This window comes from Artemia franciscana, chromosome 15 (assembly GCF_032884065.1).
Source record: "Artemia franciscana chromosome 15, ASM3288406v1, whole genome shotgun sequence".
In the NCBI taxonomy this organism is placed as follows: Eukaryota; Metazoa; Arthropoda; class Branchiopoda; order Anostraca; family Artemiidae; genus Artemia; species Artemia franciscana.
Genome location: NC_088877.1, coordinates 42,632,219 through 42,653,375, shown reverse-complemented (window position 1 = coordinate 42,653,375; position 21,157 = coordinate 42,632,219). Strand labels below are relative to the sequence as shown.

Below are 21,157 nucleotides of genomic sequence, written 5' to 3'. Positions count from 1 at the left end.
TGAATATTATGGAAATGAGTTGTAGGAAAGTAAATTAATATGAAAGAAACGTGGAATATTTTAAATGAGATCATGGGTGGTCATATCTTAAATGATATCAGATGGCGCAAAGAGCGAGGTGTTGAGGAGCAAACAACCCCTTTCTTATACGGAATAATTTCTGTTCGTTTTAAGTTTTAATGTTGCTCCTTGCTTTCAGTTAACAATTTTTTTTATTTAATTTTGATTTAATTTTTGATTGAAATGGGATCTGCATATTAATTTTGGCAAATCTGTGTCAAATTTCCCTTGAAAATTTCACCCCCGGGAACTATCCTCCCCCGGGGAATATTATCCCCGTAGAAAATCCTCCTAGCCAAAAATTCTCCCCCTTCCCGGAAATGTCTGAATACTTATCAATAAAAGATATTATACACAAGCAATTGGCCAATTTACAGACTTAGGCCTAAAAACCTTTCTCCAGGGACTGTGGTGGGTTATGATATCCTCAAAGACATAATTACTGGGCTTTTCAACTATGCTAAACAAAATGACTAGCACAAAATTTTGATCGACCGACTTTTAGGGAAAAATTGAGTGGGAGGGGGCCAGCTCCACTCCAGTCTTTTTTGTCACTTAAAAGGGCACTAGAACTTTTGATTTCCGTTTGAATTAGCCCTTTCTCGATATTCTGTAACTACCGATACGATGCGATCACCCCACGAAAAAAATGAACACAAAAAAAAATTGAAACTTTTTACATCAGGGTTCTCGGATACGTTAAATCTGATGGTGTGATTTTCATTAAGATTCCTTGACTTTTAGGGGGTGTTTCCCTCTTTTTCGAAAGTCAGCCTAATTTTCTCAGGCTCGTAGCTTTTGATACGTAACACTAAACATAATGCTTTTGGAGTTTTGGTTATATTGAGCCGCATCGCTCCTTACTTACAGTTCGTTACCGCGAACTATTCAATAGCCTGTAATTGCTTTACAAAAGTAGAATTAAGTTTGCCCTAAATAAGTCAGTTTTTTTTTTAGAAAATCTAGCATCGACTTTAAAAGGTAAAACATTTCAGGTGAATTACTTGATTATTTTGACATTTTGTACAAATTTTATGATTTCAATGACTCTATAATTAAATGACTGACAAATATGTATAAAAGTGTCATTTTCGCACAAAGCGCCAAAATTTGGCTTAACAGTGTCAAAAGTGTTACAAACCAAAGAAAATGTCAAAATGACGTCAAAAACGCCACTTCAGCAACTATGAAGGTCACCCCTAGCAAGATACAACAAAATAACACAAACACAGATTCGGGACCATCTCTGTGAGGAAGAATTGAAATTCTGTAATATGCTGTTTCTTTAACCTTCTTCCATAAAATTCTGGGACTCACTGAGCTTGCTACTCCAAACACTTAATTCAATATAAGCTATAACTACGAGTTAAGAGATTTCTCAGAGGGATTTGGAGGGACAAGCTTCTCAAGGAGCAAGCTCTCGGAGGAAAAAGCTTCAAACAAAAAACCTACCCCAAAAATTTTGTAGTTTTGTAAGCTTTAAACATCCACCTCCCCCCCAGAGTAGTACTCAGCATGGTGCCATTAATTTTGTCATAAAAGGTATTACACTAGATAAATATCAAATAATTAGACTAATTACCTTATTGTAACAATATTAGATAAATGAATTTCGTTAATTGTTTTATCAAGTAGGATATAGCAAAACAGCAATTGCAGTTTAATCTGTTTTCTGGTAATTTTTTGTCTGTTTTTTTGCAATTTTGGGACGAGATTCATTTTCAAAATGTTACAGTTTCTGCTTGCATGTTAATACTTTCTCTACCTACACTTTCTCTAAAACACTTTCAATCCGGACGTTGATATATAAGAAAAGAAAGAAGGGGTATCCGTGCCTATACCCCTTGAACTCTCCGAATGTTTACGATTCTTTCTATAATTTCTTATATTCTCTACACAATGTGCATATTTTAACATTTCTGAAAGTTTTGTCCCCTTCCAAAAATTAATTTATTTGTACGCATGCCATTCTAAGCCATATTTAAAACTATTTGAAAACTGTGGTTTTTTTATATAGATTTACATTTAACGTGTAAAAATTGTCTCTGACTCGTCTGCACGTCGGTTGGATGCTTTTGGGCCCATGTTCCTCCCAAAATTCTGTTGAAAATTCTCCAAAAATTTCTTATATTTTCTATAAAATTCACCAATTTTTTCAGTTTTCCAAAGTCTTGCCTCCCCCTTTTAAAAACTAATGCACAAGTCTATGATCGAATATGAGGCAACTTTTTTTGTTACAATAAAATTAGGAGATTGGACACCAGGGTCTTCAAATTGGCCATGGTCAGGGAGCCTTCGCCCCTCCCCTTAAGACTTAGAAAAAATATCTTTTTTTTGGTATTTTCATCAAAAATGAGGGGTTTCCGTATTTTCATCAGGAGTCTTTGTCCCCACCTCCACTAGATTGAGAAAAAATAACTTTTTTTAGTTTTTCAAAAAAAGAATAGAAAAACAACACTACTATACCATAAACTCAGCAAACCGAACATCACTTAAAGCTTAAACCCATCAGTAAACCCGAAACTATAAGATAGAGTTAATACCAGTTCTAAAAGAATATTATCAGAATAAAAGAACTATAAACGATTTTATAGTCCGAATTAAAGGACTAAAAATAAGATCTTGAACCCCAATTTAAACTGACCAATGATGAATCACTATGTTACTGAAAATCAAACACAACTTACCAAAAAGCTGAAATATAGCCGATAAAATGGACAAAATCAACATAGCACATTTTTAGTGCTCTTCATAACCAGAAGAAATCCTCTTCTGACTTTGATTGCACCAACTACCCTTTGCAGATTTTATCCATACCCGCTCAACCTGATCTATCTCAAGGGTAGACAAATTGGAATTATTTTTCAGCACAAACACAAGAAGATAATTGCTTGCGTATTCCTAAATCGTAATAAATGGTGTAGTAATAAGTTTATCCTAATCTGTTGCACTGAGTGATATAAACTGCTTAGACATAAGTACTTTACAGATTATATAGCTTCATTGGACGAGGTCCTGCCTTACACTCATTAGCCCAACTAAAGAGATAAAAAGTTATAGTAATAAAGATGAAATCAGCGGGTATTATTTTTACTTACAGCGATGCTCTGGACCTCAATAATCACAGTGTCAAATTAAGCGTATTTCCTAATTTCGCTTTTTAATATGGATAGTCTACTGTAAATAAACATAACCGAAGCTTTCAGGGACATCAAATATTTGTTCAAAGACGGACGGGATGTTAATAGCGCAAATTTACAAAAATATAGAGGGGTGCAATACATGTTTCTATAGATCTAAGGGGAGGGCAATAATTTTGTTTCTTCTTCATTTTTTCAATGAATATACCAAAAATAAAGATTTTTAGTGAAAATACTAAAAAATATTTTTAAAACCTGTTATGGGGGCAAAGGACCTAGAGGGGAAACGCACTTCTCCCTAAGCCCAAATGAAATTCCTGGGGTAGGGTCAGATGCCTAAAAGAAATACTTCCAGGTAAAATCAAGATGTTTTCGCCGGTTTCAACTTTTTACTCTGTAATATTCCATTTGATTAGTCCTTGGTAGAAATCATAGGCGTCATTGGAGGGGTGCAAGGGGGCATTCCCCTCAATAATTTGGAAAATATTATAATACATTAAGTGCATCTAAAACTGATGTTGTCAGTTTTGTTTTTTGGTAAAAAAATAAGACTGGCGATTGTTACGATAATACTACTTTTTATTTGAAGTTTCATACGGTGTGGTACCTACTTGAACTTGTACTTGAATCCCTGACACCGGGATGGTGCAGGCGGTCGCATTCCATGGCGTACGGTCAAGGGTCAAAGAAACAACAATTTCTAGCAGAAGTGGCCCTAAGGGGCAGGCGCCTCGTCTAAACCACTGATTGGTGGCTTAAACGAGCCTCCAAACTCCAGTCCATTAGAAAAGTTTCGGATAGAGGATAAAACCTTGTCTCCCATCAATTTCAATATTGAACCAAGACGAGAGCTCCCTGTTGACTTGGACGCAGGCTCGTGTGTGTTTGTAGTATCTTCTAGTTTTTCCCATCTAAATCCCACAACAGACTGCCGAGTCGAAAGCACTGACAAAATTGATGAAGACTACTGTTGTTGTTTCCTGATGTTTGGCCCAATGTTTAAGTATCTGTCTCAGTGGAAAGAGCTTATCGACGATTCTCATGCTTGCTCTGAATCCAGATTGATTGCCTCGTCGATTTTTATGCAAATCTGAAGCGCCTCAGGAGAGCAATAGCAAATAGCTTCAAGGCTATGCTAATGAAGGATTTACAGCGGTAGTTTTTATGGCACTTGGTATTAACCAAGTGACATATAGCAATCGCCAATTCTGTCGGTCTGCCTGTCTGTCTGTCTGTCGGTCCCGGTTTTGCTACTTTAGGCACTTCCAGGTAAGCTAGGACGATGAAATTTGGCAAGCGTATCAGGGACCGGACCAGATTAAATTAGAAATAGTCGTTTTCCCGATTTGACCACCTGGGGGGGTAGGGGGCCGGTTAATTTGCAAAAAATAGAAAAAATGAAGTATTTTTAACTTATGAGTGGGTGATTGGATCTTAGGGAAATTTGATATTTAGAATGATATTGTGTCTCAGAGCTCTTATTTTAAATCCCGACCGGATCTGATGACATTGGGGGGAGTTGGAGGGGGGAAACCTAAAGTCCCGGTTTTGCTATTTTAGATACTTCCAGGTAAGCTAGGACGATGAAATTTGGCAAGCGTATCTGGGACCGGACAAGATTAAATTAGAAATAGTCGTTTTCCCGATTTGAACATCTAGGGGGGTGGGGGGCCGGTTAATTCGGAAAAAATAGAAAAAATGAAGTATTTTTAGCTTATGAGCGGGTGATTGGATCTTAATGAAATTTAATGTTTGGAATGATGTTGTGTCTCAGAGCTCTTATTTTAAATCCCGACCAGATCTGATGACATTGGGGGGAGTTGGAGGGGGGAAACCTAAAATCTTCCAAAACACTTAGAGTGGAGGGATCGGGATGAAACTTGATGGGAAAACTAAGCGCAAGTTCCAGATACATGATTGACATAATCGGAACTGATTCGCTCTCTTTGGGGTAGTTGGGGGGGGGGAGTAATTCTTAAAAAATAGAAAAAATGAGGTATTTTCAACTTATGAACGGGTGATCGGATCTCAATGAAATTTGAAGTTTAGAAGGATATCGTGTCTTAGAGCTCTTATTTTATAACCAGAACGGATCCGCTCTCTTTGAGGTAGTTGGGGGGGGGGGGGTTAATTCTGAAAAATTAGAAAAAATGAGGTATTTTAACTTACGAACGGGTGATAGGATATGCATGAAATTTGATATTTAGAAGGATATCGTGTCTCAAAGCTCTTATTTTAAATCCTGACCGGATCTGGTGACATTGGGGGAAGTTTGGGGTGGGGAAACCTAAAATGATGGAAAATGCTTAGATTGGAGGGATTGGGATGAAACTTGGTTGGAAAAATAAGCAGAAGTCTTGCATACGTGATTTACATAATTGGAACGGATCCGCTCAATTTGGGGGGGGGGGGGGGTAATTCTGAAAAATAAGAAAAAATTACGTATTTTTAATTTACGAAGGAGCGATCGGATCTTCATGAAACTTCATATTTGGAAGGACCTCGTAACTCAGATATCTTTTTTAAATGTCAACCGGATCAAGCGTAATTTGGGGGGAGCAGTTGAGGGGACCGGAAATCTCAGAAAATACTTAAAGCGGTGAGATCAGGATGAAACTGGATGGGAAGAATAGAAACCTGTCTAAGATACGTGACTGACATAACTGGACCGGATCTGCTCTCTTTGGTGGAACTGGGGGGGGGTATTTTGAAAATTGAGGTATTTGTAACTTACGAAAGGATGACCAGATCTTAATGAAATTTGATATTTAGAAGGATCTTGTGCTTTAAAGTTCTAATTTCAAATTCCGACCAGATCCTGTGACATTCGGGGGAGTTGGAGGGGGAAACCGGAATTCTTGGAAAACATGAAAATTGGGGTATTTTTATCTTACGAATAGATGATCGGATCGTAATGAAATTTGATTTTTAGAAGGAATTCATGTCTCAGAGCTCTTATTTCAAATCCCGACCAGATCTTTTGACATTGGGGGGAGTTGGAGGGGGAAATCTTGGAAAAACACTTGGAGCGGAGGAATCGGGATGAAGCTTGGTGGATAGAATAAACAAATGTCCTTGATACGTGATTGACAGAATCGTACTGGATTCGTTCTCTTTGGGGGAGCTGGGGGGAGGGGTTCAGTGATTTGGCGAGTTCGGTGCTTCTGGACGTGCTAGGACGATGAAAATTGGTAGGCATTTCAGGGAGCTGCACAATTTGACTTGATAAAGTCGTTTTCCCAGATTCGACCATCTGGGGGGACAAAAGGGAGAGGAAAAATTAGAAAAAAATGAGGTATTTATAACTTACGAGTGGGTGATCGGATCTTAATAAATTTTGATATTTAGAAGGACTTTGTGACTCAGAGCTCTTATTTTAAATCTTGACCGGCATTAAGCCTCTTATTTTCCTTTGTTAGAGCTCATACCATATGATCTCTTGGCTCTTAGCTCTTCTCGCCTCGTCACAAGTGCCATATGAGCTCTTAGCTCTTGTTAAGTTCAGTTCTTTCACCCTTCTTGGAAATAGGAATGATAACATAAGACTTGACAATCCTGGGGGTATAATCCTCGTGGCTAATTCATATTGAAAAGACCCTAAAGTATTGGTGCTAGGCTTTTGGCTGCTATTTAGATTTTCATTGGGATTAAGTCAATTCTTGCGGCTTTGGGATTCATCAGTTTTCTGATGACTCCATAGATTTTTTGCCGAACTGGTGGCCCAAAATTGACATCCTCATGGGGAATTCTAACTAACCCAATCTTCCCTAACAGGCTGATTTAAGGCCTCTTTAAGGAATTTATATTGTTTCCTTAAATCTGAGGAAGTGTGGTATTCTTAATATCCCTTACCATTCGATCCCAATATCTTTGGCGGTCATGGCGAGTTTATTTTTGGCATTGCTTTCTGAGGTCCTCTAAGTCAGATGAATACCTGTTGCTGCTGAATATTTTCCAAAATATAGGGTGGGGGCAAAAATTATGGTAGGGCAATTCATTGAATTCATTGAATTCATTGGCACCCATGTAGCAGCCTCTGAAGGGGTATATCCAATGCCGTTTGTAAAAGACGTACCTAGTCTGTTTTAAACCAGGATAGTTCTGTAGAGGCCATAAGGAACTTTATAAATTACAATACCATTATTAAAAATCACCTCCAACTAATCTTTGAATGAGATGGGGCTGAAAATGTTAACAAATGTCTGTACGTGCAAAGCTAGGGAGAGCTTTGGGCCCACTGAAATATGCGTTTGACTTATTTTGACTTCGGATGTCTATGCTTCAATATTAGTGTCGGATAAATTATCAGCAAATATATATAATCATCGGGAAGAAAAAGGTGCAACCTGTCAATAAATTTCATACTGGAAGGGTGTCAGATCAGGCATGAGATCAAGTATCCTACTTAGAACTGTCAAATTATACAGACAGGAAATCTTTTTATGACTGATGTTCAAACAAAGTGTAAAATGCGATTTTTTTCTAATGGAGTCTACTTCTGAAGCCATCGTCTCATATTGGCTCCTTAGAAAATTCAAGATCCTCACCTCCGGGGCTGCCCTTATAATGCTCCTCCCGATGGCACATTTTGTTTCGCTCTAATTCTGGTGGTCATCTCAAAATTTAACCAATTATTGTAGCCAAATTTTACTCAATGGGATGCAAGGCTTTGGACCAGTTGGGAGGTTATTGGGAGTGTAAGGTGGCAGGATGTCCAACAATCTTAAAAAGAGCACTTGAGCTCTCAGTGTGCAGGTTAAACGATTTCTCTTCAGTATTTCTATGACTATTCGTTGGAAATTATGAGGCAGGAAAAAACAAAGAAAAAAAAGTCAGAGACGCGTCAATGTTTACTGAAAACGAAAACTAAGAAAAGTCAAAGATTTTAAAGGAAATTATAACAAAGGTAGGGTTCAATATGATATTATTGGTTCAATTTTTACTTGTGAAACAGCTAATTTATATTTTCTCAAAGATTTATGAATAAGAACAAGTAACTAATTTTGTTTTAATCGTCTGATCAAATACAAAGAAATAAAACTTTGAAAGGATAAATTGCCCTTCATAATTTTTTTTACCTGAAAAAACAGCAAAGAGTATAGTTTGTATGCCTGATAAAGCGTTAAAGTACTTAATAAGGATATAAGCTCGTTCTCTTTCTAGAAATGATCTAGTAAGATTTTCGCTGAAAAATTGTCGCACTATTGTTATTGTCAAATGGTTTATATCCTGTTACAGAATTCATTATCGGATTGAAGACATGGCCTACAACTTAAACTATGTGAAAACGAAGATTTCAAAAGAATATTATCAGTGGTGACAATTCATGGAAGTATGTTTGTCAAACATTTTCCGGTGGGCAAAACTGTAAGTAAGGAGCGACCTGGCACAATAGTAACCGAAACTCTAAGAAACGGAATTTTGGTTAGATACATCAAAAGAACCGGACTTTTTTCTGAATTTAAGTTTAGTCCTACGCTTCAAAAGCTAGGAGCCTGAGAAAATTTTAGTTATTTTCGAAAAAAGGGAAACACCTTCTAAAAGTCACAAAATGTTAATGAAAATCGCACGATCAGATTTAGTGTATCAGAAAAACCTTTCCTTAAAGGTTTCAAGCTCCTATTTTCAAAATGTGGATTTTTGTGTTTTTTGCCAGTAGTGTTTATTTGTTTTTTTCCCCAGGGTTGATTGTATCGACCCACTGATCCTAGAATTTCCCGAGAGAGCTTATTCCAACAGAAATAAAAAGTTATAGTACGCTTTTCAAGTGACCAGGAATTGAAGGGCAACTAGGCCCTCTTCTAGGCTCATTTGCCCCCCAAAGTCACCGGATTTATATTTTGAGATAGTATTTTTGTTCAAAATAATCGAAATATTTAATAGCTATGTCCTTGATGACGACTTAGTCGCCCACATTCTCCGGGTAAGGGCTGCAAGTTATGAGCTTTGCCCATTGTTTACATATAGTATTGATTATTGGCAAGTACACAGACGTTTTCCAGTAGGATTGTTTCTGATGAGGGGGGAAGGGATTGGGGTAATAGTCTATGAGGGAGGATAGTCTAATTAGGTTTGTTAAGGGATAGATACAACTTCCTGAGCATAGACATTAGGAGTTTCGGCTTTGAGGGGAGTTAATTTAAGGCGGGGACGTTAAATAAATGGAAATATTTGGTACTATTACAAAATCCATTAAAGCTATTAAATTTTGACGAAAACAGTCAAAACACCTCCCTGCTTCCTTTTTGTGTACTTGCCTAGTGCTGGTGACCCTTTTCTCCTCTCAGTATTATTGCACTTCACCTCCTTCTCTCTAACAAAATCACATACATATTAATGATTGTTTGTCAGGAAGGATCTAGTGTGGTGCTCATCCGGCCGTCTCTTAAATTGTGTACCCCCAGTTCTACCCTTTTCATACATTTGTTGGCCAGACTCACATTTGGCTATTTTTACCAAAAGTCTTATGATAATTACATAGGCTACTAACTAGTATTTACTTCAGTGCGTCAGAATTATGAACTCTCCTGACTTATATAAACAATATTTAGCTAAAAATCTTTTTGTATATTAATGAATAATTAAATGAAAGGTTTCCGGACTTTCAGGGTGCATTCATGGGTCAAAGCTTTACCTAACGCCCATTTGTACAGATGCAACATCCAGGGGCTGAATGGTCAAGGAGACCTTCTGCAGAAGCTTTGGCAGAAGCATCAGCTCAATTTGTAGGACAAAGCTTTGGTGCTATACCTGCACCTCTTGTGCGACAGATATTGATTTTGAATAAGTTGGATGTCATCAAATAGGTCCGAATAAATGTGTACTTGAACGTTTTTGAACGTAAATGAAAGTCATATCAAACTGAAATTAGACCCATACGGACAACATAAAGTGTGTATTTAAGTTCAACTTATTCGATTTTTTTTTGGCAACACTCCCCTCCTCTGATTCACGCCACCGGAATAACTGAAACTCCGATCTAGACCTCAATACTATTTTGATAGTTTTCAAGCATAGTGAATAATTCTGGCCATTTTATTAGTTCTGGCTAACTTTTGGCCATTTATTATTAAAATTAAAAAACATTTTTTTTATTATTCCCCTGTTTTATTTACGTTTTATTGATTATTCCTTGTATTTTTTGAATGAAACACCCCTCATCCCCTTTAAAAATGTCCTGCGTACATGCCTGCCTTCTCGTATTATATTATATAAATAATTGATTGATAGATATTTATATAAATCATTTATTGACGGATATTAGAGACGAAACTTTTATACAGCAAATTTCAATAGTTAATTCACAAGTTTTAAAATGCTAGTTGTCAAATCTTTGAAAATACGACACTGAAAGGTTGGGGTGAAAGTGTAAAACCCCTAATTGGCTCCGGTGAAGGTAGCAGGCCTAATGGTGAAATTGAAAAACAATCCAAAATTCTTCTGATAGTATTTTTGAATATGTACTGGGAAATGTACTCGCCTGGACAGGATCGTTTTCCTAAAAGATAATGTAAATACGGATAAATTAAAAATAAAATAGAGTGGGTGGAGGGGATATTAGGGGATGACACATGAACTTAGAGCAGTAAATGGTTAAAGCAACAATGAGAGGACTGTTTAGCCTATAGTTTGTAAAAATTATATTTACCCTATAGCCTGTGAGATTTAATTTTCTAATTTTCCCCTATTTTAAACGACAGAGAATCCCATTTTACACGAATATTGCAGTAACCTTTTTAATCCCTCCTTTTAAAGTAAGTAATTTGTGAAGAGTTTGACTATAAGAAATGGAACTTTTGAGTAAAATAAATCTTTAAGTAAATTAAATAAAAAGCTAGTTTTTTCAATTGAAAGTAAGGAGCAGCAAAACCTAAAACGAAAAAAAATTATTACGTATATTAGGAGGTGCCCCCCTCCTCAATACCTCACTCTTTATGCTAAAGTTCGAATTTGTTCCAGTTCTATAAAAATGGCCCCTGAATCACAAAGACCGTTCAATTAGAATAAATAGCTCTTTTGAAAGTACTTAAAAAAAAATTAGCGTAAAGAGCGAGGTATTAACGAGGAAGCACACCACCTCTAATACGTAATAATTTCTGTTTGTTTTAAGCTTTAATGTTGCTCCTTACTCTCAGTTCAAAAAACTTTTCAGTTTTTCATTTAATTTCTGATCGTTTTTCAAACAATGCTGGGGATTCCAGTACCCCTTTCACGGAAAATGTTCCTCCCCCATGGAAAGATCCTCCCAAGTAGTCCTCTCCCCGCTCCCTTCCCCCAACCCCACCAGAAAAAAAAACCTGAAAACGTCTGTATGCTTCTCAATAACCAATACTATATGTAAACAATAGGCAAAGTTTATAACTTGCAGCCCTTCCCGTTGTAAAACGTTGGAAAACTTTATACTGTTTTAAAAAGTAGAATTGAGTGAAGGAGTCAAACTTTAGCGTAAAGAGCGGGGCGCTAATGAGGGAGTAGCCCCTTCATATACGAAGTAATTTCTGTTCGTTTTAAGTTTTAATGTCGCTCCTTACTTTCAGTTAAAAAACTTTTTTTTTATTTAATATGGTTAAAAGACAATCGACAGAGAGAATTTTGTTTTCATACGATTCTTCTGAATTCAAGTTATTAAACATCAGCCAACTAAAACAAAAAGAAAAAGAACTATGGTTATAAGACTTACGACAAATTAATTTGCAGTTCTTTATATTCTGCTTACTCTATTAATAATTTAAATTATATAATTATACAGTGAATCTTAAAAAAGAGACTAGTACTCTAGCACAAGAGAAATGTGAAATCAAAACCAAATTTTATCGCACTGCATCAAGAAAAAATGGCTCATCACATTCGCTTCAAATAATAAAACTTTTAACTCAAACGTCTTGAAAGGCAATCAGTAAGGACAACAATTGCTCGTAACATCTAATAAAATCTGCTGCACTCTAAAAGTTTCTAGTTAGGTACTAGTCAAAAGACTGAGAAGTTGAGGAAGTTACTCCACCCCCTCCTGATTCCCTCCTATATATATATATATATATATATATATATATATATATATATATATATATATATATATATATATATATATATATATATATATATATATGTATATATATATGCGGTGAAGATTTTGACAAAGAAATTCTCCTAGCCTGATATTTATTTGTTTTTCACTTTAATTTTTCACTCGTTCTAACTCTTGCTGTCGCTTGTCTTCCTATCCCACATTTCTTTGTTCGTCACTTTCGTTTTTGACTCTTTCTGATTCACCCTGTCGCTTATCTTCTAACTATATATTTCTTTGTTCTTGACTTTCATTTTGGATTCGCCGCAATCCTCGCTGTCGCAAGTCTTCTAACCGCTTATTTCTTTATTCTTCATTTTGGATTTTTAATACTTCAGACATTTTGTCAATGTCCTTTGTTTCAGCTGCTCGGATTGGTCTAGTCTCATTTGATGGTCCTGGTTGTTCATTTCAATACATTGTGAAATTACGTTTTCGGGTCGTTCACATGGTCTTATCACGTTTGATGGTTCAAGTGGTTAAAAAAAATTCATAAAAAGTCAGCCAATCATTGAAAAAAAAAGAGAAAAAGCTTTTTTAAAACCATAAGAAACTTTGGCTTACCGTAAGAAACCGTAAGAAACTTTGGCTTGAAGAGCGTGGGGTTGAGGAGGAATTAGTCCCATTCATATCCGGAATGATTTCAGTTCGTTTCAGTTTTTAATGTTGTTACTTACTTTAAGGTGAAAGAAATTTTTATTTATTAGGGAACATAAACCCAAGAGAAGGTAGTCAGCTTGTTGGACTATTCCATTGATTTTCCTTAAAAATGTTTTTTATTGCAAATGTTGGCTAAATAGAAAAAATTTCTTACCAAGACCATACGGAATGAAACCAGGGCTGTTTGAAATTCTACCATTTATAAGATGTCGTTCGGGTAAAAAATCTTCTGGACATTTCCACTGAACTGGGTCTCTATGAACTGAGCGAATATTGGCCACAGCAATGCAACCCTTATTAAAAACAAATATTTAAAACTACGAAAACAGTATATTATTTATCTTATGAAATTTCTACAGTCATCCCTTTTATACGTGGCCAGCTAATGAAGAAAAGAATGCTCTGAAGCTACCTATTAAGAAAGTTTAACAAAAATAAACATTACGAAACAGCTTTTACAGTAGATGTAACCACAATACAATAGAATTGGTGACCAAAGCTCAGGGATCTGATCCAGGAACAAATGAAAGAGGAAACTCATGCCCATAGTCACTCCTCCTCCTATTTTGAGATTCTTTAATGATTCATTAAATGTTCCTGTTATTCACCGATTTTGTGTTTGTTTTTTTAAGCTAAGCCAACCACCTCTTATACAAAAATATATTTCTGCGTTTGTGCCTTGTATGTGCAGTAAGATCTTAGAAGACATTTAGATCTATAAGACATCATCACTATGAGCCAACAACACCACGCAGCATTGCCCCCCGCCCAAAAGATACGTTTGAAAATTAATGAACAAGTTATGAGGGTTGAGAACTGAGATCTCTTTCAACATACTTCAAATGATATTCCGAAGGGAATATTTCGCAGGAGCCGGTTAGCCACCGTTTGACTATAGCCAGTTTTGCGTACTAAAAGAACTTGACAGGCTAAATATGATACTATGTGGCATATTAGGCTGAAAGTAACAAAAAGTAAAATGATGAGTATTATGTACTTGACATAATTTTCTAATTATGAAAGGCTATTAATAGACTTCACTTGAGAGTAAAGAGCAGTTTGAAATTTTGAAACCAGGACAGACTAACCTATATATTAAGAGTAAGCTACCTCCCCTTGAACTCCTTGTTCTTACGATTAAAGTTTGAATCGTTTGTTACTTGAAAAAAAATTCACATTATCAGGCATTAACTGCGTAATGAATGGGTAAGTGACTCCAACACGAAACTTTCATCCTCAAAAAAACCTTCTCAACAGAAGCAATGTGTGCAAATTGTTAAAAAAAAATCTTATTTATAGTTTTGAACCATGTTAGTGTCTTGGTATTATACTAGCACTTTATAATATTTTTTTAAAAAGCATAAGAACAAAAAAAGGATGTATGCTGATGTGTCAAAATTTGGGAGGGTGGGTTCAGGACACCCTGCGCGTTAAATACACTTTCAGGGATTGGGACGGAAGAAGGAGCTTGTGACAGCGGAGACCGTCTCACGACACCGGAACAGCTCCAACCTTTTACACCCAGCCTTTCCTCGTAAGACCAAAAAGGCAAGGGTTTCAACATGCTTAGAAATTCATTTTCTTCTCATTTTTCAAAAGTTCAATTTAATCAATTTAATTATGTGGATTTATTCCAATGGAAATACCAAGGTGTCTAAAATAGCTATCAAATCCTTAAGAGAAAAAATCTGAACCATGTTAGTGTCTTGGTATTATACTAGCACTTTATAATATTTTTTTAAACAAGCATAAGAACAAAAAAAGGATGTATGCTGATGCGTCAAAATTTGGGAGGGTGGGTTGAGGACACCCTGCGCGTTAAATACACTTTCAGGGATTGGGACGGAAGAAGGAGCTTGTGACAGCGGAGACCGTCTCACGACACCGGAACAGCTCCAACCTTTTACACCCAGCCTTTCCTCGTAAGACCAAAAAGGCAAGGGTTTCAACATACTTAGAAATTCATTTTCTTCTCATTTTTCAAAAGTTCAATTTAATCAATTTAATTATGTGGATTTATTCCAATGGAAATACCAAGGTGTCTAAAATAGCTATCAAATCCTCAAGAGAAAAAATCTGACAGAATTTTAGGAAGCAAAGGATAATTTGGTCATCACTTACAAATGATTATTACTTATTATAATTCTTTCATTTGTAGTCATTAAGAAAAATCTAAAAAGGAAATTTTCCTCAGAAAATTAAAGAGCTAATAAAAACCAAAGACAAACAGAAGAAGAGACAAATAATAAATAAAATTTCGACTGAATAGAAATCATTGAATAAATGAAACCTAAAACAAACAAAATTAAATTAAACAATCAAGTCAAACCTAAAACGAGCAGAAATTAAAACCAACAAAAATAGGACTAACGCCTTCCATGCCTTCTAAGAGCTAGAATGCCATTTTGCTTTAGCGAAAACAATCTTTATTTTGAGTTGTTTAGTTTTGATTAGTCAGAAAATTTAACAACAACAACAACACAAAACCTAGAAAATCACCTTTATAACTAATATTACTGAAAAGAACTGAATGGAAATAGATGGACTGCATAAGATATCCATTTACGGACGCCTTAGAAATTTTTCATCTATTAACATTATGAAACAAATTTTTTTTAATATGTTTTATTTTAAATCAAAATTAAGTCAAATTTAAAATCTATTTCATTCCCCGGTCTAGTGCTCCCTAAAAATTTAAGTTGGACCCCTTTAATCGTTAGTTAATGCCGTTAGTAAACGCCGTTTCGACATCATGGATCCTCATTTGTTTTTTATTTAGTTGAACATTCTCCTCAACCTGTCCAAAAATTTAAAACTTAATCCTTTGGCTGTTCCTGAGATATGTGAAACACCACCTTTTATCAAGCTGGATACATATAGTGTCTCTTGATCTAGTTAAATATTAAATAAAAATAAACAAGTTTTTTTAAATGAAAGTTTGACTCTTTCTCTTAACTCTATTTTTAAAACAGTAGGAAAATTTAGCGTAAAGAGCGGGGCGTTGAGGAGGAAAAGCCCCTTTCATATACGTAGTAATTTCTGTTCGTTTTAAGTTTTAATGTTGCTCCTTACTTTCATTTAAAAAAACTTGTTTTTTTTTAATTTAATTTCTGGACGTTTTTGAATTAATACATGTTTTGATCTTGGCTCTCTGCACATAAATAATTAAAACGAAATTTGCATGTTAATTAATTGCAATTAATCGGAAGATTTTGAAAAAAAGGAGCAAGGGAGGAGCCCTAGTTGCCCTCCAATTTTTTGATTACTTAAAAAAGCAACTAGAACTTTTAATTTTTTTACAAACGTTTTCATTAGTAAAAAATCTACATAACTCACGAATTAATTTACGTAACGAACTTCTATATTTGTATGTTTTTATTGCGTGTATGAGGGGGTTCCACCCTCGTCGATGCCTCGCTCTTAAGCCTTAAGTTTAAATTTTGTCCCAATTCCTTAAGAATGAGCTCTGAATCACAGAAGCTGTAGAATAAATAGTTGGAATTACCAAAAATACTTTGGCGTAAAGAGTGAGGTATAACGAGGAGGTAAGCCCCTTATATGCGTAATAATTTTTGTTCGTTTTAAGTTTTAATGCTGCTCCTTAATTTCAGTAGAAAAAACTTTTCATATTTATTTTTCATTGTTTTTTTCAAATAATGCAAGAAAATCCTGCACACCCTTCATTGAAATTCTCTTCCCCCATGACAAGTTTCTCCATGGAAATATCCTCCCACGTAACCCCCCCTCAAATCTCCCGCTTAAACAAAAAAATCCCTCTGAAAACGTCTGTACCCTTCCCAGTAACCATTACTATATGTAAACAAGGTCAAAGTTTATAACTTGCAGCCCCTCCCACGGGGACTGCGGGGGAGTAAATCGTCACCAAAGACATAGCTATTAGGTTTTTCGACTATGGTGAATAAAATGGCTATCTCAGAATTTTGATACGGTGACTTTTGGGAAAAAATGAGCGTGGGAGGGGGCTTAGGTGCCCTCCTATTTTTTTGGTCACTTAAAAAGGGCACTAAAACTTTTAATTTCCGTTAGAATGAGTCCTCTCGCGACATTCCAGGACCACTCAGTCGATAAAATCACCCCTGGGTAATAAAAAAAAAACCAAAAAAAAACAAATAAACACGCATCCGTGATTTGTCTTCTGGCAAAAAATGCGAAATTCCACATTTTTCCACATACGAGCTTAAAACTTCTACAATAAGGTTCTCTGATACGCTGAATCTTATGGTGTGATTTTCGTTAAGATTGTATGACTTTTAGGGGATGTTTCCCCCTATTTTCTAAAATGAGGCAAATTTTCTCAGGCTCGTAACTTTTGATGGGTATAACTGATCTTGATGAAACTTATATATTTAAAATCAGCATTAAAATGCAATTCTTTTGATGTAACTATTGGTATCAAAGTTCCATTTTTTAGAGTTTCGGTTACTATTGAGCCGGGTCACTCCTTACTACAGTTCGTTACCACGAACTGTCTGATTCCCGCATTGTTCCCTGAAGGTTTCAGTTTGAAATCCTTAGTTGTTCCCTATAATTGGCAGATATGTTATTCTGACTTCGAGGAGGCACATATTGTATTTTTACTTAGTTCTTTACCGCCCTCAACCTTCCCTGAAAATTTTGACTTAAAACCCTTAACCGTTTCTATGATATTTTGGATACACCGTTTTGATAACCTAGATGGACATAGTATCCTTTTAACTAGTTTAGAATCCTCCTTGTCATTCCATGAAACAACTAATACCCCTATATATTTTAGATACAACATTTGACAGCCTGGATACACTTACTGTATTTTGGTTAAGTTTCACCCCTTGACATTCTTTGGAAGTTTCAGCTTAATACGTTTAGCCGTTCCTGAGATACTGCAAGCACGGCCTTTGGACCACCTTAAGGGACATATTGTCTTTTTATTTAGTTAAGCATGCCTCTCAATCTTCGATGAAGTTTCAACCCAATACTCTTAGCTGTTCCTAAGACAGTGCATCTGTGCTCCTCTGGCAACTTAGATGCATATAGAGTCTTTTTAGTTCAACATCCCTTCAACATGCCCGGAAAGTTTCAATTTAATACCCTTAGTCTTTCCCGAGGTATTGAATGCTTACCTTTCCATTGCCCGGAGGCACTAAAGTCTTTTTATTTAGTTCAACATTCCGCTTAACATGCCTTGAAAGCTTTAATCTGATATTCTTAGCCGTTCCTAATGTATTGCAGATACCCCTTTTGACAACCTGGATGCATATAGTGACTTTTGATTCGTTCAACGTCCCCCTCAGCGTTCACCGGAAGTCCTACTTTACCATATGCTAAAGTAATAGTGGTACTTTAACCAAAGTAGCATGAAGGTGCTACATTCTTAACCTATGGGTAAACAATAGGCAACTTGCATAATTTACAGACCACAACCCAATGGAAGTGGAGGCCATACAATATCCGAAGGTGTAGTTATTGAACCTTTTGACAGTTTCAAACCGAGAATTTAGGCTAAAATTTTAACCAGATATCTTGGGGTTGAGGGGAGAGGACACGCTGCTAAAAAGGCCGATAGAGGGGACTAGTAACCCTCGAATCACTTTAGGATTTAGAACAAGACAATAGAAATTTTTATTTCCAATTGAATGAGCTCTCAGGACGTTTCCAAGAAAACTCCTTTAATACGTTGTTGTCTGGAGATAAAAAAAAAAACACACATTGCTGTCCTATTAGGCATTAGGCCTAATAGGAGCAGAAAGTTCATTTGAAGGGTTCATGTATGAATCAAACTGAATATCGTCAAAATCAGAGTATTCATAAGATCAGTTCAGTTTCTCTATAGGCCTAATAGGAGCCTAATAAAGACCTATTAGGTCTTTATTAGGGCAGCACTGCTACGCAGCTGTCCATGATCCAGTAACAAGGTTATCCCCACATATAAAGATTAATAGAAAAATATTTATAAAATAAACTTAATTGGCAATATTGTCTTATAAGGTTCATACGAGGCCCGTAAAGTCTGGCTAGAAAAGTTTTTTTTTTTGTCGAAGGACCAATCATCATGCTATATAATATACGGAATCCTTTCGCACTAAGAGAAAAATACGAGGCTACTATTTTTCGTAAGTTTTAAATTATTGTCATAAATCTTACCTTTTTTATAACGCCATAGCCATTCAAATATGTATCTTCCGAGGCAGAGTGTGGTAAGGATAGAGGAGCCACTGCTGATATTCTCATTACTTCTTTTAGAAAAGCTTCAAAAACTGGGAGTCTGTGGAGAAGCAAAGAAACTAAATGAGTATTGCCGTGAAATACATTACAGTAATTGTGACTAAACAGCTAATATGTAAATATATATATATATATATATATATATATATATATATATATATATATATATATATATATATATATATATATATATATATATATATATATATAACCTTTAGCTCTTTACGCTAAAGGTTTTTACTGTTTTAAAATGTAGAGTTAAGAGAAAGAGTCAAACTTTGGCGTAAGGAGCGGGGCGTTGATGAGGAAGCAGTCTTGCTGTAGCCTTCGTGTCATCAAATGAGTGTCAATATCCCATTTAACCTGCAGAATAGAATAGAATTTAATTAAAAAATTTCTTTCACAGCACGGTTGCCGAATTTGAATTTTACGTCACAAATAGCTCTTGTTTATATGTATGTATGTATATATATATATGTATATATATATATATATGTATATGTATATATATATGTGTATGTGTATATATATATGTATATGTATATATATATATGTATATGTATATATATATATATATATATATGTGTATGTGTATATATATATATATATGTATATATATACGTATATATATATATATATATATATATATATATATATATATATATATATATATATATATATATATATATATATATATATATATATATATATATATGTATATTTAGTGAAATTTATAATATTTAGTTTACCTATTGTTGCTAAAGGGAGGGATATATTAACAGGATAAGCTTGTTTTGGTTTTACTTGGTTGTTTTACATTTGCTGTTTTTTTTTTCATAGGCATGTATTTTGGGGGTGAAACCTGACGCGGGGATGCCATGGATATTCTGTGGTAGCCACAACACTGTGCTGGGTAGAGAATTTAGAGTGGCGAAACCCTATATAGGCCAGTGTATTCTCCTGATGAGCCCTTATGCTGGGTGTTGCCTCTGAATTATTTGTCTATATTATTTTTCTATTGTTTGGTAAATGACGACTTATACTTATTGACGACATGACTGCCTGTCCATGGATTATTCTTTATGGTTGAGTGTGTGTGGCTATGCTGTTTGACCTATGTGATTGTATGGATGAGTAGGGTTAAGGCCTCATTCAAGTGCTGGTCTAGTGCTGGTTTTTTTTTTTTTTTTTTTTTTTTTTTTTTTTTTTTTTTTTTTGTGCTGTTGCATTGGTGATTTCTCTTTTCATGATATATATATGGAAAATAAATTCTCCGTTTGTAAGTTTCTTGCAAAATAAGATCTAATGTTTTCCAAAATTGTAAATCGTAAAAATGTATTTGAAATAAAAATTTATAAGTTAATGAATTCAATAGGGACCGGAAATGTATGTCTTTATACAAATATATATCCAAATATAAATCGTGATTCAAATATAAATCCCACACAAGAAACAATGATCCAACATTTCTTAGGTTGATCAATGTTGCAGCGGTAGCTGCAACTTACTATAGGACGAACCACGGCCCACAGTGACCCAAAATTGCTAGAAAAGTTGCCGAATATAGATGTCTGCTTTTTGCAGGTTTTCTTAAGAGTTTAGTTTGACCACACCAGAGGAATACCTACACCAGGTGACGTCCTGCAATGATTACTTGATGATAAACCTCGTAAGATACTCCACTTTGGTTTGGAAGGCGTTTCCAAGGGATTTTATCCCTTAAAACCCGTATGTTGATTCCTTGAAAAGGAAACCCAACAGAAACCCAATTGTTCTAGGAAAAAACAAGAACTAAGAGCTCATATGGCACTTGTGACGAGGTAGGAAGAACCAACAGCTCATATGGTATGAGCTCTAACAAAATTCTAAGAATCAATAGATTGATTTAAAAGGAAAATCAGAGGCTTAGTGCCGGTCGGGATTTAATATAAGAGCTCTGAGTCACGCGGTCCTTCTAAGTACCAAAATTCATTTAGATCTAATCACCCACTCTTAAGTTAAAAATACCTCA

General features: G+C 35.4%; 2 protein-coding genes across 3 annotated transcripts in view; both read right to left on the bottom strand.

Annotated features, from left to right (window-relative positions):
* The window catches only part of LOC136036505 (lipase member I-like), a 102,316-nt gene extending 99,216 nt beyond the window's left edge, over positions 1–3,100 (bottom strand). Inside the window, exon 1 of the mRNA XM_065718794.1 lies at positions 2,748–3,100. Within this exon, the coding sequence (XP_065574866.1) occupies positions 2,748–2,790 (43 nt within the window). The 5' untranslated portion in view covers positions 2,791–3,100. The remainder of the gene's footprint in view (positions 1–2,747) is intronic.
* Positions 3,101–10,429: 7,329 nt separating this feature from the next.
* LOC136036504 (methyl farnesoate epoxidase-like) overlaps positions 10,430–21,157 on the bottom strand; it is a 77,681-nt gene continuing 66,953 nt past the window's right edge. Inside the window, exons 6-8 of one of the 2 annotated variants that reach the window (XM_065718791.1) lie at positions 19,066–19,186; positions 13,079–13,217; positions 10,430–10,698 (exon numbers count right to left, since the gene is read on the bottom strand). In XM_065718791.1, the coding sequence (XP_065574863.1) occupies positions 10,526–10,698; positions 13,079–13,217; positions 19,066–19,186 (433 nt within the window). In that variant the 3' untranslated portion in view covers positions 10,430–10,525. The remainder of the gene's footprint in view (positions 10,699–13,078; positions 13,218–19,065; positions 19,187–21,157) is intronic. The other variant, XM_065718792.1, reaches the window with a different exon arrangement.